This window comes from Peromyscus eremicus, chromosome 12 (genome assembly GCF_949786415.1).
Source record: "Peromyscus eremicus chromosome 12, PerEre_H2_v1, whole genome shotgun sequence".
NCBI classification, from domain to species: Eukaryota; Metazoa; Chordata; class Mammalia; order Rodentia; family Cricetidae; genus Peromyscus; species Peromyscus eremicus.
In genome coordinates, this window is record NC_081428.1 from 62,580,800 (window position 1) to 62,608,718 (window position 27,919).

General features: G+C 38.1%; 1 protein-coding gene across 6 annotated transcripts in view; it reads right to left on the reverse strand.

Annotated features, from left to right (window-relative positions):
- Dlg1 (discs large MAGUK scaffold protein 1) overlaps positions 1 to 27,919 on the reverse strand; it is a 209,005-nt gene that overhangs the window by 161,305 nt on the left and 19,781 nt on the right. For all 6 annotated transcript variants that reach the window (XM_059277478.1, XM_059277477.1, XM_059277476.1 and 3 more), the window contains exon 4: positions 26,658 to 26,824. In XM_059277478.1, the coding sequence (XP_059133461.1) occupies positions 26,658 to 26,824 (167 nt within the window). The remainder of the gene's footprint in view (positions 1 to 26,657; positions 26,825 to 27,919) is intronic.

Sequence of the window (27,919 nt, forward strand, 5' to 3'; positions counted from 1 at the left end):
TGATTTTTAAATGTCTTTTAACAGGTAATTGTACAACACTGCAACTCTTAAAAGATGATACAGAAGTGACCTTAGCATGGACAATAACTCTTTTTAGATATACCACTAAAACAACTCATGAATGAAAAAACTGTTAAGATGGATTTCATTGCATTAAAAACATCTGTATCGGGGCTGGAGAGATGGCTCAGAGGTTAAGAGCAGTGGCTGCTCTTCCAGAGGTCCTGAGTTCAATTCCCAGCAACCACATGGTGGCTCACAACCATCTGTAGTTAGATCTGGTGCCCTCTTCTGGCCTGCCTGCATACATGCAGGTAGAACACCTGCATACATAATAAATAAATCTTAAAAAAAAAATCTGTATCTGTAAGAGATAATAAAGAATAAAATAAAAAACATAAATTAGAAGCAAATATTTGAAAATTATTTGGTAAAGAACTAACTAGTAGTCAAAATATACAAAGAACTCTTATAGTTCAATAATAGGCAGAAAATATGAATAAAAATTTAACCAAACAAGTGAAAAGGGGAAAAAGCATATAAAAAGATGTTCAACACTACATGTTATATGGGTTTTTTCAACACTGCAATGAGGTGCCACTATTTACCCAGCAGGATGACTAATACCTATGCCATGAGGTGCAGCTATTCACCTAGTAGAATGACTAATACCCAACATGAGGAAGGCAGCAAACAGCGGGCACTCACTGCTTGTAGAACAAACACAAAATTAAACTTCCAACTGGCCCACCTGGCAGGAATGGATACATTGTAAAGGGTGCCTCTCTCTTTGGTTATCAAACTGTTCAAACAATAGACTCTAAGGAATTGGAATTTCCCAGGAATCTCCTGAAGCACTGGGGAACTAGAGGGAGAGTTTGTAGAGAAAGAGCCTGTCTCCTAAGAAGAATCACAAGGTAAGATACTGCATATCATATTTAGTAGAGATCCTCAGAAATACAGATCAGGGCCACAACGTGTACAGACAATGGGTAAAGTCAAAGGGATAGACAAAATTGCTCTTAGTAACAAAAAGGAAAGCAAGAGCAAAGTCATTACCAAAGTAGGGGCAAGACAGAAGAAAATTCAGAAAAGCTGGGGAAAGGCAAGGCTAAATAAAATACCACAACAGTACATTACCACAGACACCAAGAGCTGAAGAACACAGCAAGAATATGACTGGTTACAGAAACTACTGTTAAAAGGCTGGAGAATAGGAGAAGTGTTCAACAGCTGTGACAAGAAAACTTGTCAGCAATTTAATAAAGCAGTTTAACTGGAGTGTTAGGGTGGATTAAAGTCAACTGAAGAGTTACTGAGGTAGGAAAGTGGTACCAAGCTGTGCAGATAAATCTTTAAAGAAATGGAGCTATGATGGTTTGCAGAGAAGAATGGACAGATGGGTGATATAAAGTTTTAAGTTGAGAAAGGATATTTTTCATGGTGAAAGAAATTACAGTAAGTTGGAGGTATTAATATTGTGTGTGTATTCATTTGTTTCATAAATACCTTATACACATGATCTAAAAAGAAATGTCTACAATATGTTTAACGTACCAGAATTCTGACTGTAACCTATCACATACAGTCAAATGCAGAATTTCCTACAGGTGGTCACGTCAGGGCTCCAAGGTTTTGGAGAGTATTTCAGATCTTCTAATAAAAGATATTTAGCTTATATTTTAGTTTTTTACTTTAGTTCAAGCTCATAAATTTGTTCTACAAAATTTAAGAACTATTATATTTAAAGAAGCTGTTGTTAATTTATGCTCTGGGATACATTAACCATGAAATTATAATCTGGATACAACAACAAAAAGGGATGGAACAGAGCTGTCAAAAGGCAACTGTTGTGTGCTACTCAAGGTAAGTTGTTTAAGTTCAAAACAATGTGTTGTAACTTTGGGATGCTGAATGCAATTCTCATGGCAACCACCAGGAAAACAGATGGGGAACATACACAAAAGAGGGGAAGAAAGCAATGTCAATGTTCTATGCAAACTCATTCAAACAGAGGAGAGAAATGCAGGGAATGAAGAACAAAACTGCCATAAAATGCACAAGAAATAAATCAAAAAAGTGGGAAAAGGCCTCCAGAGTTAGTTGAGCACTCACATCCCCAGATGCAAGCAGAAGCAGAGAAAGCAAACAGGAAGAAGGGTGAGGCTTTCAACTCCCAAGTCCACCCTCAGTGGCACACTTCCTTCAGCAAGGCCACACCTCAAAAGGAAGGGGGACTTTTTATTCAAATGATCACAGCTAAGGACCTAGGGAGACGGAGAGTCAGTAAACTGCCTGCCTCACATACATGAGGACCTGAACTCAGATCCCTGGCACTCACGTAAAAGTGAAGTATGGTTACGCAATCTAAACCCTAGCAGGAGCTAGGGAGAGCCGGGCAGATCCCAGAGCTCACTGGTCAATTGGTGAATTTGGATTCAAAAGATAAAGAGAGTGATAGTGAAAGACTACACACACACACACACACACACACACACACACACACACACACACACCATATACAAATACAAATATTATGAGGGGGCGGGGAGGGGATATACAAACAAATATTACCGGAAGGGGGGCTGGGGAGGGGATAACTATCTAGTTTCAAACATTTCAGAACTACAGTACTCAAAGCACTGGTACTAAAGACAGATATCTAAACACAACAATATAAAAGGACCACATTAAACCCTTAAATACATAGTCAAACTTTTTTTTTATACGAGTTTCAAAAATCATTCAATAAGAAAAGGCAGTCAGCCTTTCAACCTGTGGTGATAGAAACACTTCACATCTGCATGCTAAAAAAAAAAAAAAATTAGGTTGGATCTTAACCTAATATCATGTAAAAAACTTGAACTCACAACTGACAAAGGACCAAACATAAAACATAAAATGCTGAAAACTGTAATGTTCCTTAGATATGACAACAAGAGAAAAGAAAAATAGACAAATGGATCTCATGAAAAATTTAATTCATGCACCAAGATACTATCAACCTTGCAAAAGCAAATTCACAGAATGGGAGAGGGTGGGCATAGAGGTGCCTTTAACCCCAGCACTCAAGAGGCAGAGGCAGGCTGATCTCTCTGAGCTCCAGGCCACCTTGGTCTACATAGTGAGGTACAGACCAGCAGAGCCAACAGTGACCCTGTTTCCACAACATATCTAATCACATATCTAATAAGGGATTAATATCCAGAACATACGAAGAACTTCTAATGTATAATAACAAAATCCAATTCAAGATTTTCCAAATAGATTAAATGCAAATGATCTCATTCTTCTGTCAAGGCACACTTCCACGACCCTGGCAAAGACCATGGTAAATCACAGCATCCATTCTTTCAACCTGTTAGAATTCTTGGTGATGCCCTATTGCTCACAGTTTGCCAGTCTTTGTCTCTCACATTCATTTTCTATTCATCACATATTTTTATATAATTTTTTAAAAGCAACCTTAAAATTTATTTCTGATCTTTTCATTTTAAGGTGAAAACTATAAAATCAGGTTAAACTTTGCTCAACATAACTTAAAGAATGTCTCCTTTTAAATCTTAAAGATCTCACACTTACATCTTTACTTAATATTAAATTTTCAAAATCTGAAATATTTTGAAACATAAAAGTTCTGAAACTGCAAATACCAAAAGATAAAGTAAAACAATTATTTAGAAAATCATTACATATGGTTTGCTTATAGGTTATCAGTGTAAACTCTGAGTCACACAAGCAAAAGGAGATAAATGCACCACATGAAATTCAAAGAGCTTTAACTAGGCAAAAGTTTGTTTTAGGACCAAAGGCCAATAAGAGGAAAACATGCTTCATGAAATATTACTTAATTATAATAAAACAATCGAATCATCACAATAACATTTATAGTATCAAAATTCAATCTAGTGGCATAATAAATACTAAAGAGTTATCCTAGTATAGGCACGTGAACTTTTTTGTGTGTGTGGTAGTAAAGCATTAGATAACACTAGAGGGCAGCATTTCTATTCATTTTAACTTTAAAAAAAAATCAACTCTTAAAAAAAAAGTTCACAGCCCTTTCAAAGCTCTGGCTGAGATGCAATAATACAACCTATTATAAGTACAAGTGCCCCACTGTATGTACAAACGCTTTGTCCACGTGAATCCAATTTGGTATTTATAATTTTCAAGGAAGTAAAGCAAAAATAATGGTGCAATTTATTATTGATATTTTGTTAGTTACCCAGTTAAAATAAGTACTTGTTGAGTACCCACTGAAATCACAGTCATCCCCACAAAAGGGCGTTTTTTTCTTCTCCACACATGATACTTACACACTAATTCCCAGAAGAAGTCCTCATCAGAACCCTAAGCCTTTAACAACTGGAGACTCAGAACAAAGATGCAAAGTAAAAGCAAGCCAGAGTTGATACAGTGGAAACAGGCATGACCGAGAGCGACTTTAAATCTCACCTTTTCTTACTGTCGTTAAGTTCAAATCTGTTCTGATAATAGGGCTGTACTTAAAACCATCCAGCACCCCCAGTCACTTAAAAAGCAAGGGACAGGGACTGGAGAGATGGCTATGCAGTTAAGAGCACAGGCTGCCCTTCCAGAGGACTGTGGTTCAATTCCCATGACCCACATGGCAGCTCACAACTGTACGTAACTCCAGTTCTAGGGGATCTGACGCCCTCACACAGACATACAAGCAGGCATAATACCAACACATATGAAATAAAAGTAAATATATTAAAAAAATAAAAAGCAAAGGACAGAAAGTACAAAAGGACAGAAAAGGTATTATTCAGCAAAGACTACTCTGAGCAGCCAGGAGGCTACCTATTTTCTATTTAATAAAAGTTACTGTTATCACGTCAGTCACTGCTTCCCAGTTGACAGGTTTTTTAGTTCAACTCATCTTTAACAAGTTGTAAAGAAGGTACCACTATCTCCCCTATGTTACACATCAGGAAACTGAAACCCAGAAGAAATAATAAGCAACTGGCCTCACAATCAGGAATTTAATAGGAATTTAAAAAGTGAGTGACAGAATAAGAAAAAGCCTTACTTATTCATGTGGAAGTCATTATAAAAGGATGAACAGAAAATAAAGTCAATACTTGAAAACAATGTCTCTTATTTAAACTCAGAAGATTCCAAATAAGACATGCCTATATGCACTGTTAGATACTAAAACATAAGAAAAAGGTGAACTGAGAAACACCACATACTACTAGTAGTATACATCTTTAATCCCAGATTAAAAGGGGCAGGGAGACCTCTATGAGCCACTCTGGTTACTTGGTGAGTAAAACCCCAAACAAAAAAACTACGAAGTTCAAAATGACCTAAGAGTAACAACGAGTCTTTCCAAATGTAAACAATTTAGTGGAAATACATTCAATACACATTATGGCATTGAACTGAAAAGACAGTCTGAAGGTAATTAAGCTGTTGGACACTTGACAGTATTCACCAAAACATTAAAAATGTTATTTACATTAGAAATTCCTCACCAAAAGAATCGTGATTATGCTCAGATTTAGCAGCAAGCTTATCATTTTAAGGGGAAAAAACAAACAAAAATGTTGATGAAATATATTATAAACAATGAAATCATTTTAAACGCTACAGGAAAACATTCAATGGCATGTTAAGGATTTTAAAAATGCATTAAACACAAATATCCCATTCCCATCCACCTCCAATTCCTCAGCCACACCAAAAACACCAACTGATCACAACACTCCTGCCTTCGTAATACAACTGCTGGGGACATAGCTCAGCAGCAGAGCACCTGCTCAGCAGTCATCTGACACCAACCAGTAATAAATGTTGAATGTGAAGGCAGTGACAGGTGGATCTCTGTGAATTTGAGCAGGCCAGCCTGGTTTGTATAGTGAGCTCCAGGCCAGCCAGAACTGCACAGTGGAGACACTGCCTCAAAAAAAAAAAAAAAAAAAGAAAAGAAAAGAAAAAGAAAAAAAGAAAGAAGGAAGCATGCAAGGAAGAACTAAGTTGGTTTTGGTTAAAAAATACACTCTGACCTTGTTAACTGGGTAAAGTCATGATGCAAGGGGCAAGAATAACTTAGGGAACAGGTAAAATGTCTTTAATCCCTCTCTCATATTGTGTCCTATTAACAAAAAGGAACCCCTAAGGACTCCAATTAGAGTAATTTAAAACCCATCTTCTCAAAACTAGGAAAACTACAGTAGTTTGTTTTTAAAATATATTTCATTTACTCTGTGTGTGTGTGTGTGTGTGTGTGTGTGTGTGTGTGTGTGTAGTGCGCACGCATGCGTGTAGGCCCATGCCATGGCATACATGTGGAGGTTCGAGGACAACTTTTGGAATTAGTGTTCTCCTTCTACTGTGGGTTCTGGAGATCAAATTCAGGTGGTCAGGGCTGCATGGCAAGCACTGTTACCTGCTGAGTCATCTCACTGGTCCTACAGAACCTGCTTACAGCTACTTCATACTGGTATGGGGAAAGGTGTATGAGATGAATTTACCCAGACCTCTTGCCTCTCTGAACTAGCCAAGAGATATTCCCAAGGACGCCATGCTATTTCTTTAAATGGTTTCTCAGTAGCAAAATGCTTAATGAATTTAATAAATCGAGCCCAAATTTTGTATAGAAAAATAAATAAAGCTAGGTATAATAGTGCATACTTGGAAGCTAGGTATAATAGTGCATACTTGGAAACCCAGAACTTAAGAAGGTAGAGACAGAGGAAACAGAGGTCAGAATCAGCTGCATATGCATTCAAGGTCAGTCTGTGCTATATGAGACCCTTTCTCAAACAAACAAAAGAATAAGTAAAATTTTAAGTAAGCAGAGCTCTAAAATAGAGAAGCAACAAGACTTTACCAGATTCTGAATCATACTACATTTAGTTTCAATTAGTAAAACACTATCAACCTGGTTCAGTCAGTGAAAGAAACTGACTACCCAGAAACAGACCCAAAGACATGGGAATTTACTAGGTCTAACCTCAATTTAACGGGGTGGAGGTAAACAGGGACTTTTTAAGAAATAACATGAACAAATGGGTAACAACTTAGGAAAAAACCTTTTACTGAGAAGGGAGGATCAAGAGTAGCACTGTGAGTAAAGTCACATGACAAAGTGTGTGAGTGGGGGGGGGGGGCTTGGAAACCTGCAACTGACATCACAGACAAAGGTTCATTGCTGATTTAAAAAAAGTTCTAACAAACTACAAAAAAAAGGACCACCCCTCCAAATAATACAGTACTGTAAACTCAAGCACATCAGAGAAATGCAAACTAAAACCTCACTTACGTCAGAGAAATGCAAACTAAAACCTCACTTACGTCAGGCATGGTAGCTCATGCCTTTAATCCTAGCGCTCAGGAGGCAGAGGCAGGCACAGCTCTGTGAGTTCGAGGCTAATATATGGTCTACAGAGTGAGTTCCAGAAGAGCCAAGGCTACAGAAAAAAACCCTGTCTCTCATAGAACACTATTTACCCAGCAAAAGTAAGAAATATTCACTCATACATTACTAATAAAAATGAAAAATGGCACAATTCCTATGGAGTTATTTAACAAAAATACCAAAATTAAGGTACATTTTTCTCTGAACTAGCAATATCACATATACACAGGAGACCTTCACAAATACAAAATGATAAAGCTGTTTATTGAAGCACTGTATTCGCCAGTGGAAGAGTAAAAAGAATCTTTCTGTTCACTCAAAGTCTTTATAATTGTTTCAACTCATTTGTGCTGCTAGAATACAATGCATTACAGATTCGGTAATCAAAAGAGATCTGAACGGAATTTCCTTTGTGTCTGGAAGTTAGACCGGACAGTGTCAGGACACCTGCAGGACAGGTGTCTCGAGTGGCCAAGAGGCAACCTCCAGCAGAACACTGCATCCTCCTCACTAGCTGAAAGGGTAGAGGGGTAATAAGCCTTTCATCAGGGTGCTAACCTCAAGAGGTCAAAGCAGTCATGACATAATCATTTCTCAAAAGCCACAACTCTCAACACCTACACATTGTAATGTATTTATTTTAACATGCACTTGGGGGGTGTACCATCACTTGAACCTTAGCATGTATCTTTTAAAGATCTGGAATTTTTCCTAAAATAGGTATGGATCTAAATTCTATTTTTGCTTAAATATAATCACATACACATAATCAAATTTATTTTTTAAAAATCACTGAGGAAAAGTTTATAAGTAAAATCAGCAAAGGATGAAAGACCACATAAATGTAAAACACACTATCAATTGTATAAAAGAAAAATAAAAGCATTCTTTGTACTTGTAACTGTATTAAGTCCTAGAAAAAGAACAAATCAAAAGAGTTTTGAAGGCGAGGGAGATGGCTCAGGCTTTGGTAAGACAATGCTGAGCAGATCCCAGCATTAAAGTAAAAAGCCAGGCATGGCAGTGTGCACCTGCAGTCCCAGCACTTGGGAGGGAGGGAGAGGCAGGAGGATCCCTTGGGTTTGATGGCTGAAAGAAGAGGACTAGGTTCTGTGAGACCCTGTCTCAAAAAATAAAAAGCAACTGAGGAAGATACCAGCCTTCCACATATGTGTACACGTGTGTACACACACATACATACAAAAATACAAACAACAAAAAACCAGTTTCCTACAGGAGCCCCAGAGAGAAGGGATGAAAAGGAGACAGCGCTAAACAGCACGAGGAGGGAGACAGTGAGGCCGAAACTGTCTGTCAACGAGGACGGCCGGTAAACCAGGGCGCCCTTGAACTCGAGGTGCTCTTCCTCCGCCTCTGCTTCCCGAATGCTGGGACAACAGAGGCACCAGTCATTTCATGACAGTTTTGATTTTGTGGTTTTAGTTAGACAGGCTCTTGCCAAGTAGCCCAGACTGGCCTAGAACTTGCAATTCCCCTGCCTCTACCACTCAAGAGCTGAGATTACTGGCATGTGACCCCATATTTAGCTAGCTGTTTGCTTGTTTGAATTGAGGTTATTACTCAAAAATTAAATTTAAAAAATTCAGGAGGAGAAAGTAAAACATTAGCTGCTGAATAAGAATGGCTGTTACAGACCAATAATATTAAATTAAAAATTGTTTCTTTGTAAAACCAGCCACATTTTAAGTGCTAGTAAAAAGAACAGTAATGTTTTCAGAATATCTCCACCACTACATGAAGTTCTACTGGACAATGTTGAAGCTGCTGACATTCTGCAGCTCAGAGACAGAGTACTAAAGTGGGAAAGGATTCTGTTTCCCAAATCTAGTATAATCTAGAAACAAATGCAAACTTCATACAACCAGTGGATGATTAGGGTATTTAAGTGAGTATCCAAAACGTATCAACAAGAAATGACACAGTAGAGGGGCTGACGAGACGGCTCAGTGGTAAGAGCACTGGCTGCTTTGCCAGAGATCCCTGGTTCAATTCCCATATGGCAGCTCATAACTGCCTGGAACTCCAGTTCCAGGGGATCTGACACCTTCACACAGAAATACATGCAGGAAAACACCAATGCACATACAATAAATAAATAATTGTTTCAAAAAAAGAAATTTGTGGAAACAACAGGATCTTTCTGGATCATTCTCAATTCATTATTTTTTTTTAAAAGATACAGTGATTTTTAATATTTTTTTTTTTTAAGATTTATTTATTTATTATGTATACAGTGTTCTGTCTGCATGTACGCCTGCAGGCCAGAAGAGGGCACCAGATCTCATTACAGATGGTTGTGAGCCACCATGTGGTTGCTGGGAATTGAACTCAGGACCTTTGGAAGAACAAGCAGTGCTCTTAACCTCTGAGCCATCTCTCCAGCCCTGATTTTTAATATTTTATCTTACATGTGCGGGTGTTTTGCCTGTACATATGTCTGAGCCCCACTTGTGTGTCTAGTGTCCATGGAAGCCAGAAAAGTTTATTAGCACCCTGGAATTGGAGTAAGAGACAGCTGTGAGTCACCATATGGGTGCTGGACATTGAACCCAAATCCTTGGAAGAGCAACCAGAGTTCTTACCACTAAGCTATCTCTCCAGCCCAATAAATAAATGTTAATGACAGTTTTCTGAAATATCCATATGTGCATTACAAAGTAAAATAATTTTTTAGGCCTCAAGTTTGGGTTCTCTGGACCAAAGTTCCACCTATAACATACTATACTGAGTCCCTACTATGTACCGAACACTGGATCAGGTAGAGATACTACGGAAAACTAAACAGTGCTTTTGTGATACTTTCAATACAATGAGAATACAGTAATAACGAATATAAATGCATGGTCTACTATGTGTTCGAAAGGAAAGATGAGGCATACTTTTCTAGACGAATTAAATCTAATCAGTACACTAGAGAGTCCCTGATGAAGTCATCCATAAGCTGGAGTCAGAAGGGTAAGATCTGAGAGTAGAAGCTTGTAAACTGTGATGCACAAATACTCAAAGATGAAAGAAACACCTTAAGAGGAACTGAAAAAAATCCCTATTAACCAAAATAATGGAAACCTAGTATAGCTCTTAAAGCAAACGTATTGCCAATTCCTTAATTGGGAAAAATATCCAGAGAATATATATAATAAGAATACATAAGTATATCAATATTGACATTTTATATATTAATATTTAATAGTATATTGTAATATTATATATAACATATATCTCAAAACTGTCCTGATAGCACCTAATATGGTCTACAAGTGTTGGCAAATTAAATAATAAAAATATTAACAACTGAGACTGGAGAGACAGCTCAGCAGCTAAGAGACAATTTGGGTTCGATTCCCAGCACCTACATAGTTAACAACTATCTGTACTCCCAGTTCCAGAGTATCACATACCCTCTTCTGGCCTCCTTAGGCACTACATGCACATGGCACACAGACACACATGCAGGGAAAAAGCCAATATGCAGAAACTAGAATAAATCCCGAAAAAATATTAGCAACTGGCACTTGAGTGTAGGCGAGTGTCTTGAGCTGGAGAGTTACTTTCTCCTTCCTATCCTTCATTAAGAACCTATGTACAACACACCTTTATTTTAGCTCTATTCTGTCACCTATCAGTCTATTAAGTAATTCTAAGAAGACAGACAAGAGCTTTTTCCACATATATGAACAAAAGTTAGTGTAACAAAGGGTGGAAAAAGGTATGATCCTACCACAAGAAACTCTGATACTAAAGTTATACCTGTTAGCCCTCTCCTTTTTCTTTTCTTCCCAGAAGGTACTGGATCAGGTAAAATCTGCTACAAAGAATATATATGCCCTTAGCTGCAGTTTATATATATGTAAAGCACTTTACTGCTACTATAATAAAAAAAAAAAGATACTTAGCAGTATTCCCAAAGCACTCCTTAAATCTAGTGTGCTTACAATTAACTTTCTTACAGTGATAATGAACCTGATAAAACTATATTCTCTACCTAGTCCCTCATATTAGCTCTACACTGATGTATTTATAAAGTGGCTAGTTAAGAACCTAAGAACTCTCAAGGAGAAAATTAACTGTTTTCTAAGACATTATATGGGAGACACACAAGAAAATATTGTATCCAAGCAGATTAAATAACATGTAATCTATATTAGTACAAGTAAAAACAACTAGAAAGAATACCATAATATAAATACTCCTTCCCCTTGAAAAGCATTTAAACCCAGAACAGTTTTTGTTTTTGAAATTCAAGAAGGAGGCATGCTTTCAAACCCACTACATTTCTGTTTCAGATGTATTAATCAGGGTTGGGTATATAGCTCAGTGGTGGGGCACTTGCCTGGCATATGCATGGTCTCAGGTCTAATTCCCAGCTCTGGAAGGGGAAATCAACTTAGTTCCTTTTAAGGAACACATTAATCAGAAAAGGAACGTAGGGTTATTTATAACTGTCTTAAATTAGTAAATGCCAATTATACTACTGTAGATGAAGGCCAAGATTTAGCAGTTCAATAACAGTGAAGATTTAGTCATCTCATCTCACAACCTAGTCATTTGAAAGCGTTTTAAAATAAGTCTTCATTGTGAAGAACATATAGTTATTATAGTTATGGGGGGGGGACTAAAAAACTAATCATCATTGCTTTAGCTCAACCCACATGCCTGTTCTTAAGGGTATCCATGGTAGCAATGATGCAACATGCCTACCTAGTTCACTGTGCCTACACAAGTGGGAGAACGGGGAGGCGGATGATGCTAACATTTTTACTTGAGGTGTTTTAGTATTAACACGATAGAATTATATCAACTACACTGTTAAGATTTTAAAAACCATAAAGCTCTCCACAAATCAGATAGGATCCTAGTACAGGAAGACAAGAAGGGGGAGGAAGGATGCACTGAAGCCTTTAGTTGGAGAGAGAGAAAAGAATGTTGCTCATCTTGCTGTAGCAGTTAGTTTAAAATGTTCAAAGGGTTTATTTCTAATCATAGAATAAATGATTCTAATTTAGAATTTTCAAAACTACAAATAATGTTTTATGCTTCCTAATTTCCAACCTACATATCTTCCTATTTTTATTTTCACAGTTATATAATAACTTATAAATATTTTAAGGACAGTGATTATATCTAGTGTTTTTTAAGTAATAAAAAATTGTTCTTTTGCTTTTAAAAAAAAAGGAGGGTGGATGCAAAAATAAATCTGAATCTATGAAATAAAGACTAAAGAGATATATCAAAAGACTTTGCTATATAATATTGGAAGAAATTATACTAAATAAATAAACTAAATAAAGTTATACAAGGTAATTCACAGGAAAAAGCCAAATATAGATGTTAAAAAAAAGAAAAAAAACAAAGCTTGAAAGGAAAACACAAACAAAACTGTTTTCAGGCGTATGTGTCCTTTAAACACTCTTTGGGAATACTTCAATAAAGCAGTTTACTTAACTCCTGGAGAAGCCCACCCTCTTAGCGCAGAGAACAAGCCCCCATCATGGGCATACTAGCATCTGATCACAGACTTCTATCTGAACCATAGTTCTGCATGCAATAATAAAACAAAAGTCAATGCCATCAGTTTTCCTACTTTTTTCTTCTGAGAACTAATTCTTTATACAGAAATAATTGGAGCTTGCTTTCAGAAATACTGAACACAGTCTTAAAATCTCAACAGTTGTGTCTAAAAATCACTATGCGGCATTAGTGCGTGGAAATAAAAACTAAAATGGGTACTTCCTGTTTTGAAAACCCAAATGTAAAGTTGAAATGTAAGCACCTGGAATTATAACCACACACTCACACAAGGCCCCCAAACTGGTGCTTAGAAATCAAAGTGGTCTGCTTGGAGACAAAGTGAGGCGTGCTGAACAGGACAAAAAGCAAAGCAAGCTTTACAAGGACTTCCAGAAGCGCTGAGCAAGTTCACGGGTTCGCAGTCCAGACCAGCATCTATCTAACAGCACCACAGCGAGAACACGACTGCTTACAAAGAATAGTCCAGAAACTGTTCCCAAAATGAGCTATACTTTCAGCTAACATGACATGTCCAAGGGAAGAGAAGAACTCCTGATGAAATACAAGACCTAAACATACCAAGGCTTTCCAGACCTATGCTGTTAGGAGGAAAGCTTCCTGTTAAATCTTGGGGGAAAAAAAGAATCAGTTTAACACACTATTTTTACCTACTTGAAATAATTTCAAACTACTGCCTTTGCTAACTATGTATCACATAGAGTCAGTATCTATTTTCAAGCATCTAACAATGGTTATATCTTAGTTTAAAGAATGAACACAGAAAATCATACTGTATCTTACCTTTGTAGTTACAATGCACAGGCAATCCATTATTCTACCATTACAATATTATATACATAAAGCAGAACTATTCAAATTGCCTATTTCAACAAAAAACTTCAAATAAAAAAGTTGCTAGATAAAAATCATAGATGAAAAGTTATAACTGTGCCAAGATCTCGCCAGCATCCATTCTTAGAGCTAGCAATTTTTCTACTATCTGAATATAAGAAGCCAGAGTGCACCACGTGCCCTCCAATCTTCTTTATGTAATCTGTGTCTGAAGAAGTTGAAACGAGCCACAAAACACTGGGGAGCTCGTCGGGGTTCCTTCCGTGAAAGCCCAGGGCTGCTTTAGACGCTACTTCATTAATCCCTCTTTTCAAGAGACGCTGCTGCCACGGCGTCATCTGATAAAATGCTCCACAAGGAGGTCCCCCCAACACAATTTAAATGTTTCTCCTTGTTTGATAGAGTTTGGATATTCAGAGAACTGCCAAAGACCAAGAAAAAAATCACTAGAAAAACGCAAGCAAACATTTCTTCCACTAAACCATTTCAGCAACTGCAGCCTGCAAAGTAATGACTTTCTCGGGCAGTAATGAATGGAATATTCCAAGTGTTATTTTTGAGAAGGGGAGCAGGAAGAGCAAAGCAGTAATGTAAAATATCACTAAAACTTACATTTTTTCTCCTTACCAAAATAAACAACACTTTACCACTGAAGCCAGATTTTTACTATCAAGTAAAAATTTTGACAATAAAGTGTTCCTGAGTCCACCTCACCCAGTCCCTTGGCCCTCGGGTACAGGGAGGAAGCACCACCAAGAGGCAGTTATAACTGGACCATTTCAAACTCCTAAGTAAGTATTCATTTTGAACCCAGAGGCCATGTAACTTTTTAAAAGGTGTCTGGCCCTCAAGATCACAGGCTCACAGAGGGAAAGGACACAGAGACGCCGCCAAGTGGCTTTCAGGTTCGTCACTGAGGCTGCACTTGCAACTCCCCTATGAACACACACAGTAAGGAAGGGTACTAGCTGCAGTTTTGGTACCTTACATACAATTTATCATTTCTTAAAGCAGAATACTAAAAACAACGTATGTAATATTTAAACACTGACAAGGCATTACATTTTGTAAAGGAAAGTAGAAGAATTCCGTTGGTTTCTTCCTTAGTGTTCAGAAATTTCTCTCATAAAAATTTTAAGATACCCAGAGAGGGAAGGCCTCCCTCAGTGTGGCAGACCTTCTAAAAGTGGAGGTTGGACAATCCCTACAGCAAATAAGAAACATAGTTCAACCCATTAAGAAGCTGTATAGCCAGTCATTTTCTTTCTTACAGGGGGAGGGGAGAGACACACTCAGTTTTCCCTTTTATAAAACACACAGTGGCATTAAGAGTCTTTCCCTTATTCTGTTATAATTTCTATATTCAATAGATGATAAGTTCCAACAAGGCAAAACTCAAGAACGTCCCTGCATCTACTGTCCTGTCCTCAGCACCTATGGTTTAGCATAGGTGACCAGAACATAACGTGGCTCAGTATGTGTTGATGACTGCGCAGCCTTTCTAACATCTAAACTGTCCGTGATTACAAAATTCAGTCTGAATTGATTCTAAAAAGCGAGACACCTCATTTTCCCAAGAAAATCTCTAAAATACCTTTGGCAACTCAATTATAAACTTGTAAGACTATAGATTAAAAAGCTAAAGAGCCAAGTTTAAATTTGAGTCACTTTGATGTGTATTTAACAACAGTTGCATTTCAGGAAATAATTTTATTTATTTATTTATCTATCTATCTATCTATTTATTTATTTTTGGTTTTTCAAGGCAGGGTTTCTCTGTGTAGCTTTGCGCCTTTCCTGGAACTCACTTGTTAGCCCAGGCTGGTCTCGAACTCACAGAGATCCGCCTGTCTCTACCTCCCAAGTGCTGGGATTAAAGGCGTGCGCCACCACCGCCTGGCTAGGAAATAATTTTAGTTGGACTCTATATTCATCTTAGACAGCACAGTCACCCATATAACTACACCACTCTAGTCAGATGTGGGCTGGGGAGACGGCTCAGTTCATAAAGTGCTTGCCTTATAAGCACAACGACCCGAGTTTAATGCTCAAAACCCACATTTAAACTTTAAAAAAATAAATAAATAGAGCCAGGTATATGGCTCAACCTTCTAATTCCAGAACTGGGGAAGCAGAGACAAGGTAGAAGATATCTGGCGCTTGATGGCCAGCCAGCTTAGCCTAAATTGGCATGGAACATTCTAGGCCAATGAAAGACCCTGTCTCAAAAACAAAGTTGGACAGCAAGTGAGTAACTACTCCAGAGATTGTCCTCTGGTCTGAACACACAAGTGCATGTGTGCCTACATACTCATCTCCCAAAACATGCCACATACATTTCTGTATGCACGCACTCACACACACTCATATCTACTTGACTTCAAACAGCAGTTTTATAGAATATAGGTGGCATGAGATGTTGCTTTTTTAAAATTAAAATGTCACCTGACCATTTACCCAATTTCCTACTAGTATCCATTTTAAGTACACATATTTTCCCTATTTGGACAATAGTTGTATATTTACAATGTCTATGATGTAACCAGTTAACTGTATCACCCTTTTAATGTACTTAATTGTCTTTTAATGAAGCTTGAATGTAGCATATCATACTCAGGAATGATCATTTAATCTGTATTAAATTCTGCATTTACTCCACCTATCAACACCCAAACTGGCATTGACGAGGCACATTTTAAATCAATGTGTTTCTTTCTAGTCATTTGTTCATTGAAATGATTTAGAAGCTACCTTGTAATATAAGCAACTTTAAAAGAACTTAAAATAAGCCTTTGGAGATGACAATCCCACATCTAATATCTAGGAACATAAGATGATCAACACCACTTCAGAATACCAGTGGCTTTCTAGGTAGTCAACTGCTTTTAACCATGATGGGCTGATAGGGAACAAAATGATCCACCTTAAATAACTCAAACAAAAACACTGGGCAAATATAAAGGACCATTTTTCAAGTACTGAAAAGAGGCAGTTCAAAGCAATGAACCTGTAGGAGAGGAAGCAGAAGATGAACCCTGTAACTGTCCAGCCCAAGTTTTGGAGCAGGCAACAGCAAAGGAAGAGAACTAAACACAGCCCAGTGATATTCGAGAGCCCTAACTGGAAACTCGGTAAGCAGAAAGAACAGGGCTACACAGGCAGGGTTCCCTTGAGTGCCCAGATTATCTCTGATCTTCATCAGCAAAGACATCAATCTGAGGCTAAGAAAAAACCAGGAGGTAAAGGAAGGAGAAGTGTCAGTCCCAAGAACTGACACAGTACCAAGAATAACAGAACAATTCCTAACAGGCAGGACACCAGGCAGGATTGGGAGTATGGCCACAATCTGGGAACCTACACTAAAGGTTCCCCAATACTGCTAGAAACAAATAAAACAACAACAATAAAAAAACACTTAAAAGAAACAGACTTACACTTTTCCCAAATAACTTCATTGTACACCAAAGCAAAGTTCAAGAATATTTAAAGGAATGAAATAAAATAATCTATGCTTACAAAGGGTTAAAATTCACTATATTTGCCAAACTTATTAAAAATGAGCAGGCATAGCTGGGTGGTGGTGGTGGTGGTGGTGGTGGTGGTGGTGGTGGTGGTGGTGGTGGCGGCGGCGGCGGCGGCGGCGGCGGCGGCGGCGGCGGCGGCGGCGGCGGCGGCGCACGCCTTTAATCCCAGCACTGGGAGGCAGAGGAAGGAGGATCTCTGCGAGTTCAAGGCCAGCCTGGTCTACAGAGCAAGTTCCAGGAAAGGTGCCAAAGCTACACAGAGAAACCCCATCTCGAGGGGAAAAAAAAAAATGAGCAGGCATATAAAAAGCAGGAAAATATAACCCAGAGAAAAGCCAATTAAGAAAGTCAGAAATGACAAATGATAAAATAGTGAACAAGGGCATTTTAATAGTTACTTTTGGTTCTGCCTCAATATGTTCATGTGGAAAACAAGCAAAGCAAGCAAGCAAACAAATGATGACCATATTATAAGATATGGGAAATTAAAAAAGAACCAAATTGAACTTCTGGAGATCATTAAAATATTTGATATGAAAATTTTTCTGAATGGAATTAACGATACTACATTTAATGAACTTTAAGACATAAAAACTGTCCATAATGAAGCAAAGGACAAATTATCATACTAATGAGCTGTGGGACACATCCAATGGAACTGATTTACATGTAATTGGAATCCCTGAAGAAAAGAGGGAAGAGGACATATACCTGGAATCTCTCTTTCTCACTTTTAACCCAGGGTCTTGATGGAGCTAGGCAAACACTCTACCACTGATATATCTATATCTATATCTATATATCTATATCTATATCTATATATATATATATATATCGATAGATATATATAGATATATACACCCTAGTTCTCATTTTTATGTTTTATTTTGAAACAGAGTCTCACTGAACTATACAGAGTGGCCCTGAACTCACCCAGGCAAGCCTTAGACTTGTAATATCTACCTATCTATCTATCTATCTATCTATCTATCTATCTGTATCTATCTACCTACCTATCCACCTACCTACCTACCTATTTATTTTGTGTATGGTTTTTTTGCCTAAATGTATCTATGTAGCACCTGTGTGCGACAGAGGGAGTCAGATCCCCTGAGACTGGATTACAGACAGGTGTGAGCTGCCATATGCATGCTGAAGTACAGCCAACACTTCTAACCACTGAGCCTTCTTGTCTCAGACTCAAGAGTAGTTGAGATTTACAAACTATCACCAGGTCCCACTACTCAGTGGGTCTAATTTTCCAATGTGGGTAAAAACTATAGACCTACAGACTCAAACTCAATGAATCCTAAGTACATGTGTTCATGCGCGCGCACACACACACACACACACACACACATACACACACACACACGGAGTTTTCTGTGGATATGAGGTTTTTCCAAAACAGAAATTGAAGAGACCTAAAAAGGGTCCAAATTAACTGTAAAATATGTAGCTCAGTGGCTGAGCACTGACTCTATCTCTCAAGAAGAAAAAAGTACAGAGGCATACAGACATTAGTTTGTACCAAAAAATGGGTGAAGATCTCACATTAAAGGTTTTGAACTGAGCCATCAAGGTGCATAAGGTGCATAAGGTGCAACAACCATTTAAAGAATGGCAAAATGAAAGTGTCTGATTAAAAAAACACCCCACAACACAGGCCAGGTGGTGGTGGCGGTGGCGGCAGCGCACACCTTTAATCCCAGCACTTGGGAGGCGGAGGCAGAGGCAGGAGTATCTCTGTGAGTTCGGAGGCAGCCTGGTCTACAGAGTGAGTTCCAGAACAACCAAGGCTATTACACAGAGAAATCCTGTCTGGGGGTTAGGGGATGGCAGGGAATACAGTAGAAAAATCTTAGTGATCTTAAAGCCAGAAAACAGTGCATTAATTAATCATTAAGCGGGACTATATTAAACCTTGAACATTTAAAAAACAGGAGTGCTAGGCATGGTGACAAATGCCTACACCCTGGGTTAATCTCAGCACCAGGAGGCAGGGGCAGGCAATTTCTGTGAGTTCAAGACCAGCCTGGTCTACATAGAGAGCTTCAGGGCAGCCATGGGTACATAGTAAGACCCTGTCTCAAAATATAAAAAAAGTTAGTAGAAGTATGACCAAGCGTTAGAGAAAATATTTTAATATATGCATTTGACAAGGGAATTATATCCAGATACAGATCTTGTTAATCATAAAATAGAACATTTACCAAGTAAGTTCCAGGAAAGACGCAAAGCTACACAGAGAAACCCTGTGAAAAACCAAAAAAAAAAAAAAAAAAAAAAAAAAAAGATAGAACTTTTTTTTTTAATTGGGTAAAAAATTTGAACAGATACTTCACTGAAGAATCAAAATGACCAACTGGGGGGTTGGAGTGTTGTCTCAGCAGTTAAGAGCATGTGTTACTCTTGCAGAGGACTTAGGTTCAAGTCCCAGTACCCATACAATGGCTCACAACCATCAGTAACTCCATTTCCAGGGGACTCCGACCCTTCCTGACCTCTGTGGGCACCAGGCACAAATGTGGTGCACATACATACATGTAGGTAAAATATTTAAAAAAAAAATCTACACATTAATGAACTGACATATGAAAAGGTGCTTGATAATTGTTATTCTCTCGAATGATAGGAAAATTAAAAACAAACCAACCAGTCATCATGAAGAATCTCTACACACTTCCTATGCATGTATCAGAGTTCTTTAATACATTTTAAGTCAATCTTTAGAAGGCTTTAGATTAAACTTTAGTAGTCCATATGTGTTTGTAACTGTCCTGCCTCCAAAAAATTCTAGATAAAATAAATCCTAAGATATTGTGTAATATTATTTTAACTAGGTAAAGATGTGTGGGAGCTGGAGAGATGGCTCAGGGGGTTAAGAGCATTGACTGCTCTTCCAGAGGTCCTGAGTTCAATTCCCAGCAACCACATGGTGGCTCACAACTATCTGTAATGACATCTGGTGCCCACATCTGGCCTACAGGGATACATGCAGACAGAACACTGTATTTGTAATAAATACATCTTAAAAAAAAAAAAAAAAGACATGTTACATTTGTTTATGCTACAAAATATTACTTTAACTGTGTAAAGGTATGCTGCATTTGTTTAATGATGTAAAGATGTGTTTAATGATGTAAAGATGTGTTACATTTGTTCCACCTTGCCTGCCTAAGACACCTGATTGGTCTAATAAAGAACTGAACGGCCAACAGCAGGCAGGAGAGGGATAGGCAGGGTTGATGGACAGAGAGAATAAACAGGAGGGAAAATCTAGACTCAAGAAAGGAGAAGAAAATGAGGAGAATGAGAGGGACAGGCTGGGGGCCAGAAGCCAGGCAGCCACCAGACAGACAGACAGACATGAGAAGCAGTGAAAGTGAGATGTACAGAAGGAAAGAAAAATAAAAAGACCCAAGGCAAAAGGAAGATAAGGAGAAACAGGTTAATTTAAAAGAGCTAGCCAGAAACGAGCGTAAGCAAGGCCGAGCACTCAAAACTACTAGGAAGTCTCCAGGTACACTAAGATGAAAGAGAAAGATGATCTCCCCACACACTTAGATAACTTCAAAGGCTGGACAAGGAGGCAACAGATAACAGGCACAGAAACAACAGCACTGAAGAAGACAAGTGTGTCTTCTTTCAGTCAACTAATCTCAGTTTCTGTTTTGTTTTCTTTCCGTTTTCTCTTCGTTTTTTGAAACAAGGTTTCTCTGTGTAGCCCTGGTTGTCCTGGGACTCACTCTGTAGACCAGGCTGGCCTCGAAATCACAGAGATCCACCTAGTTCTGTCTCCCGAGTACTGGGATAAAAGGCCTGTGCCACCACTGCCTGGCAGTTTCTTCTTTTTACAGCATACTTTGTGGCATAAAACCTGTTTCATTCAATAGATACATACACTGACAACGGAATTATGTTTTAATAACCCATCATAAATTGAAACATGATCCACTGAAAATGCAGTGTGACTGCATGGCTGACAGTGTGGCATGCTGCCAACGTCTAGTATCAAAAGATAAGTCTTGGGAGCATGGCTACAACTCAGGGGTAGAGCACTTTCCCAGGCTGAGTGTGAGTAAAGATCAAATTCAAAATCTGAAGTACGTTTCTACTTTGTGTGTGTATGTGTATATACATGCCAACACAAGAACAAGGGCCACAGCACACATGTGCAGATCAGTGGAAAACCTGTGGAAGTCAACTTTTCCCATCAACCATGCGAGTCCTGAGAAGCACCTTCATCCATTAAGCCATGTCACTGACCCAGCAGAATGTTTTTTTGTTTGTTTGAGACAGGATTTCTCTATGTAGCCCTGACTGTCCTGGAACTCAGAGAGTCACCTGCCTCTGCCTCCCAAATGCTGGGAACAAAGGCATGCACCACCACCACCACCACCACCACCACCACCACCACCACCACCACCACCAAGCCAGGACAATGCTTTCAATCTAGTTCCTTACTGGTAATCATTTAGACTGCTTCCTCTCTTCTATTTATTAATATACATGGAATACTGCAACGGGCATATCTTTAATTATTTTATGAGAAAATAAATCCTGACACACTGGTCACATTCATTATATACACTGTTGTCTCTCAATTATTACACAAGTGCACCCTCCTCTACCAACCACGTAAGAGTTTCTGTGTACTCATTTAGTTAATCTTTAATGAGCTTATCATTTGAAAATATCCCTTGTCAATTTAAATCTGCATTTATTTAATGTGAGGTTTGCTTCTTTATATTTTTTTTCTATAAACTGCTCATTCACATCTATTGGTCACTTTCCTATTGAATGCTGGCTATAGTATGTGTTTCTTGGGTTGAAGTGCTTACAAATAAAAAATAAAAAATAATTAGCCCTTATGCATTATGTGAAAATTTCTCCTTTTTGTTGTTTTTGTTTGCTGGTTAGTTGGCACTCAGGAGGCAGAGGCAGGGGGATCTCTGAGTTCAAGATCAGCCTGGTCTACAGAGTTCCAGGACAGCCAGGGATACACAGAGAAACCCTGTCCTGAAAAACAAAAAAAGAAAAAAAGAGATGGTTTCTTTTATTCTAAAGGCATAGAAAATTTTGTTCTTATGATCTCATTTTTTAATCATTGGTTCTTTCAGTCACTTAAAATGTGCTATCAGGAACAGAACACTACATTCTTCCTGGAATATCCCAGTAAATTAAGCAATTTCTCCTACTTCATCTTCCTTTCTTCAAAAAAGTTATATACTTATACTCTCTCAAAGTAATTCAACAGATGTCTCTCTTTTACAAATGAGTAAAAGTACAACAAAGGAAAAAGGAGACTCTAGCAATATAGGTCAGCAGTAAAATGCCTTGCACAAAGCAAGCTACCCACAACTGACCATCAGCACTGGGGGGAGGGGGGAGGGAAACCTTTACCCCCAAAACAGTTTTTTTTTTCTTTTTCCAAAACAGGGTTTTTTTGTTTTGTTTTGTTTTGTTTTTTGTTTTTCGAGACAGGGTTTCTCTGTGTAGCTTTGCGCCTTTCCTGGAACTCACTTGGTAGCCCAGGCTGGCCTTGAACTCACAGAGATCCGCCTGGCTCTGCCTCCCGAGTGCTGGGATTAAAGGCGTGCGCCACCACGGCCTGGCCCAAAACAGTTTTTAAACAAACATTATTCTAAACATCTCCCTAGGCATATATATGGTCAAAGTAAAAGGCAGACATTAAAAAGGCACTAAGAAAATAAGACATCACTTTAAAAATAAACTATATTGAGCTTAATTTTACTATATTAAGAAAAAGGTTAACAACATCATAAGGTTAACAAGGATTTGGCAAGATTTACATCCGTTTCCAATTGTAAATAAATAAGACAAAGAAAACTAGATAAATGCAAAGATTTATATCATTAAGAGAAAACAGACAAGAACTTATAGAAATTGATCAATCTCAAACACTTTTTGCAAAAATGAAAATTGTAAGAGGCAAGAGCATACTGAATGACATTTTTGTCAGAAAAAGGCTGTCTATACAAGATTTAGTGTATGACTATAATAATAACTCAAATCATAAAGTAAAATAACCTTAGGATTTTCAGGTTATCTTTCAATTTGTGGTTAAATAAAAGTGTATTTTTGCATTTGTTTGAATTTGGTTCAGTATGCTCCAAAGTCTTTTCAGCCACAAACATGACTCAAACAAGAGATCAAGTCAGTGATCACTTAGCCAAGCCTCCCATCCAAAAGCAGCAAGAATGAATGGGTAAGAGGGGAACACATTTCCTACTCACACAGCATTGTCAAAAACAAATAAATCTCCAAACATTTCAGCGTTCTCATAACTGCCTGTCAGTATGTTTTAACTACTTACATTTTCAGACTAACATCTGTCAAGAAATTTGCTACAAAAACAGTAATTCCTAATAACAGACCTCATTCAAGTTTAGAATATTCATTTCTCCATTAAAAAAAATAATCTAGAAACTGATGGACATATCCCAGAGCTCCTCTTAAGTGTCCATCCATGAATGGGTATGGACTGGGTATGGACTTCAAACATTACCCGAGCATTTCCCACCGGGAACACCGTGAGCCTATCCTTTCTCACACATTTTCCAAACTACTCACATCTAACATTTATTTAAAGTTCTCACTCTTCTGTTCACTTGAGACTTCAGCATGTCTAAACAATTTAAGCAGTGAAGAAACCAGGGCTATACATAGCATTTCTAGGTACCAGTGTTTCACATATTTATAAAAATATAAATGTTTCTAAAATTCTTTTTCTTTGGTGCTGGTGATTGAACCAACATGCAGGCCAAGCAAGCCCTCTACACTAAGCTGTAACTTTTACTCTCCAGTATAATGTTGATGAAACTCAATACATTTGTGCTGGCTAGTTTTATGTCAACTCACACAAGCTAGACTTATCTGGAAGGAGGGAACATCAGTTGAGAAAATGTCTCCATAAGATCCAGCTATAGGGTATTTTCTTAATTAGTGATTGATGGTGGAGGGCCCAACCAATTGTGGGTGGTTCTACCCCTGAACTGGTGGTCCTGGGTTCTCTAAGAAAGCAGGCTGAACAAGCCAAGAGGAACAAGCCAGTAAGCAGCATCCCTCCATGGCCTTTGCATGAGCTCCTGCCTCCAGGTTCCTGCCCTGTGTGAGTTCTTGCCCTGACTGCCATTGGTGATGAATTGTGATATGGAAGTGTAAGCCAAATAAACTTTCCTCCCTGGAAAGTTGCTTTTTGGTCATGGTGTTTCATCATAGCAATAGTAACCCTAATGAACATAAAAACAACCTTTTTGTTTTTGTTTTGACCTTTCTTACTGAAATCTATATGGAGATAAACTTTCACCTCATAAAAGGAGTTCATTTTTTAACTTAATGAGTATCAGACATTTTAAAATAATCTATAAAAGGGAGGCTGGAGCTGGCTCTGTGGTTAGGAGTGCTTGTTGTTCTTGCCAAGGATTGGGGTTCAGTTCAGTACCAACACGGTGGCTCACAACTACCCATAACTCCAGTTCCAGACCTTCTTCTGACCTCAGGCACTGGGCATGTACATGGTACACACATACATAAAGCAGGGCATTCATACATATAAAATAAACTAAGTAAACTTAAAAATAATTTTTAAAAAATCTATAAAAACTAGTAAGTCTCTGCTTCATAATAACAGGTATTAATCAAACAATAGAAAAAAATAGGTAAACATGAAAGTCAATGCTCTTAAACCTTAACATTTTTTTTAAAGACACAAGTCTTTTAACCTAAGACTAAGACAATAAATATGAACTGAACATATGAACTGAACATATGACAATAACTTACATAAGAGAAAATAAGAGAGAAGCACATTCCTCACAGTACTGGAGGCTAGGAAGCCCAGAGTCTAGGCATGTGCCCTGGTAAGGACTTCTGTTTCACTCTCACGGGCAGAGGAAAGACCTAAACTTAGGCATACACCTTCTTTCATAAAGGCCTTAATATCACTCATGAGGAACAAGCCCTCATGACCTAATCACATCCCTCCCCAATTCTAGGCTAGCAATTGAACCCAGGACCTCAGGCATGCTAGGCAACTTATTTTGGAGGCAACACATTTATCTGAACCATAACAAGTAACTACAGACATTTTAAAATTGCATTTGAAATAGACCACAGAATGAACTATCATTATAGAAAACGGTATAGCAACTAAAAAAGGGGGTGGGAAAGGAAACTGTCCAAGAAAATGTCATTTTAAAAAAGAGTAAAGAAACAAGGATACATACAAAGAGAAATGTGTAAGGTTTACCAAAGTAATTTTTTTTTTTTTTTTGGTTTTTTGAGACAGGGTTTCTCTGTGTAGCTTTGCGCCTTTCCTGAAACTCACTCTGTAGCCCAGGCTGGCCTCAAACTCACAGAGATCCGCTTGGCTCTGCCTTCTGAGTGCTGGGATTAAAGGCATGCACCACCACCGCCATAAATTTAATGTTAAGAAGTTTGACATCCAAAGATAGACTTGCCCAAAACTAGCTAAAGAAGTTGGGTCAGTCTTTTTCTTTTAGATATCTTTTTTTCAGCTTTAAAATATAGGAGAGGGATTATATTGTGCTCATTCATACTGCTCTAAAATGCTAATTATATAACACATTAAATAAAAGAAAGTGAAAACCTGACTGCTTCATCACCACTGTGCTCCACAGCTGCTGCCGGTACACCACCACTTTTCTGACTTATTACTCATCCAACAGAAGCTGATTCCATTCTCTAGGCACAGTCTAGTACTAACCAGAAGGGACTAAATGCAATTTAGAGACAACCACTTTTAAATGACTAATGCTTGCTTCTCAGGCAGAGTCATCATTACAAAACGCTGCACCATATCCAACTCTACTAGCAACAATACAGCACAACTGAAAAAGACCATTACCAATTACCAAGACAGCATTAAAACGGAAAGAACTGGGCAGTTTAACTACAGAAAAATGTAAAACCAACGCTGACTGGAAGGGGAGTTTTAATGCAACTCTTCAAGCCAATCTACAGAGAAGTCTATTAGTAAGGGCTCAGAGCCACCCATTACATTCTTTCTCTAGGCAAGAACACCAAAGCAAAATCAGCTTTTCAAACTACAATGGCCACGTTAATAATTATACAAATGGAGCTTTTGAGATCTACTATGTAAAACACTTTCTAATATCCTAAAACAAGTATTTCAGACCTCAAACAAGTTATAAACTTTAAGACAGAATCAAAAGAGATTCTCTACTTTTAAAGAATATTTTAACTCTATTCTGTATCTCATTATTAAGTATTTCCACAAAATATCCACCTTTAAAAAAATGAACAAGTTAACAAATTGATCACTAAAAAATGACACTGTGAAAACTGTCTCTTACCTCTATAGGAGGGCTAAGGCTGCTGGGCAATGTTTCTGAAGTCACAGTAGTGCTTGGAAAGCTGGCAGTCTCCCAAGTGTTCACAGGCTGAACTGGTTCAGACTGCTTTGAATGATCTACACATTTTGGATTATCAAGTAAGGTCACTTCATAAAATTCTTGAATATCTAGAGATGAAGAAAACAAAAATTTCAAAAGCATTTATATCTCCTAAACTATGCAATGCTAAAACAACATAATTCAAAGGCAACTTCTTACTCTTAATTAGAAAAATAAGTTTACCACACACTTTTTTTGTTGTTGATGTTTTGTTTGTTTTGTTTTTCGAGACAGGGTTTTCTCTGTGTAGCCCTAGCTGTCCTGGAACTCACTCTGTAGACCAGGCTGGCTTCGAACTCAGAGATTTGTCTGCCTCTGCCTCCTGAGTGCTGGATTAAAGGCGTGCACCACCACCTCTCTCAGCTCAGCTGCATACTTATACCAGTAGGTATATGTCACAATTACATCGAACCCTGCAGGGCACCGTGTGAAGTCCTAAGTATTTTACACTTCAAAAGTCAGCATTTTGGAGATAGTTCACAGTTAAGAGTGCCCAGTGGTTAAGAGTGCCCAGTGCTCTTGCAGAGGACCTCAGCTGGGTTCCCAGCATCCACGTCAGGGAGGTCACTATTGCCTAAAACTGCAGCTCCAAGGTATCACCAATGCCCTATTGTAGTCTCTGAAGGCTCCTGCATGTTCATGTACACATCACTACACACAACACACACATTCACACAATTAAATTAAACCACATCTAAAAAATTAAGGCGTCATGGATGGGAGAAGGAGCTCACAAGCCCACCTTAGCTGAAAAGCTACAGGCAGTTGACAAATGCTGGAAGTGGGAGGAGGCAATTTTCTTTGAGGGTATGATGACTGTTAGGTTACCCATGTTCCCTCCAGTAGATGGCCCATACCATGCACATAAAAGCAGCACTAATTAGACCCATTAGTCATTTAAAAAAACTGTATTGGACATGAAGGTAGGAAATAGATATGGGGGCATAGTCTAGGGGAATTGAAGGGGAAATTAAAGGACAGATATGATCAAAATACACACATGTATAAAATTTTCAAACAAAATGTATTTTTTAAAAAGTGCTGGGTTAAAAATCCTAAATCTTTTACCAATTTGCTATATGAACAAGATTACTAATTCTCTGATTTGTCTCACTGTAAACTATGTAAGAACTGTGCTAGTTATAAAGTGCTTAGGTTGTTAA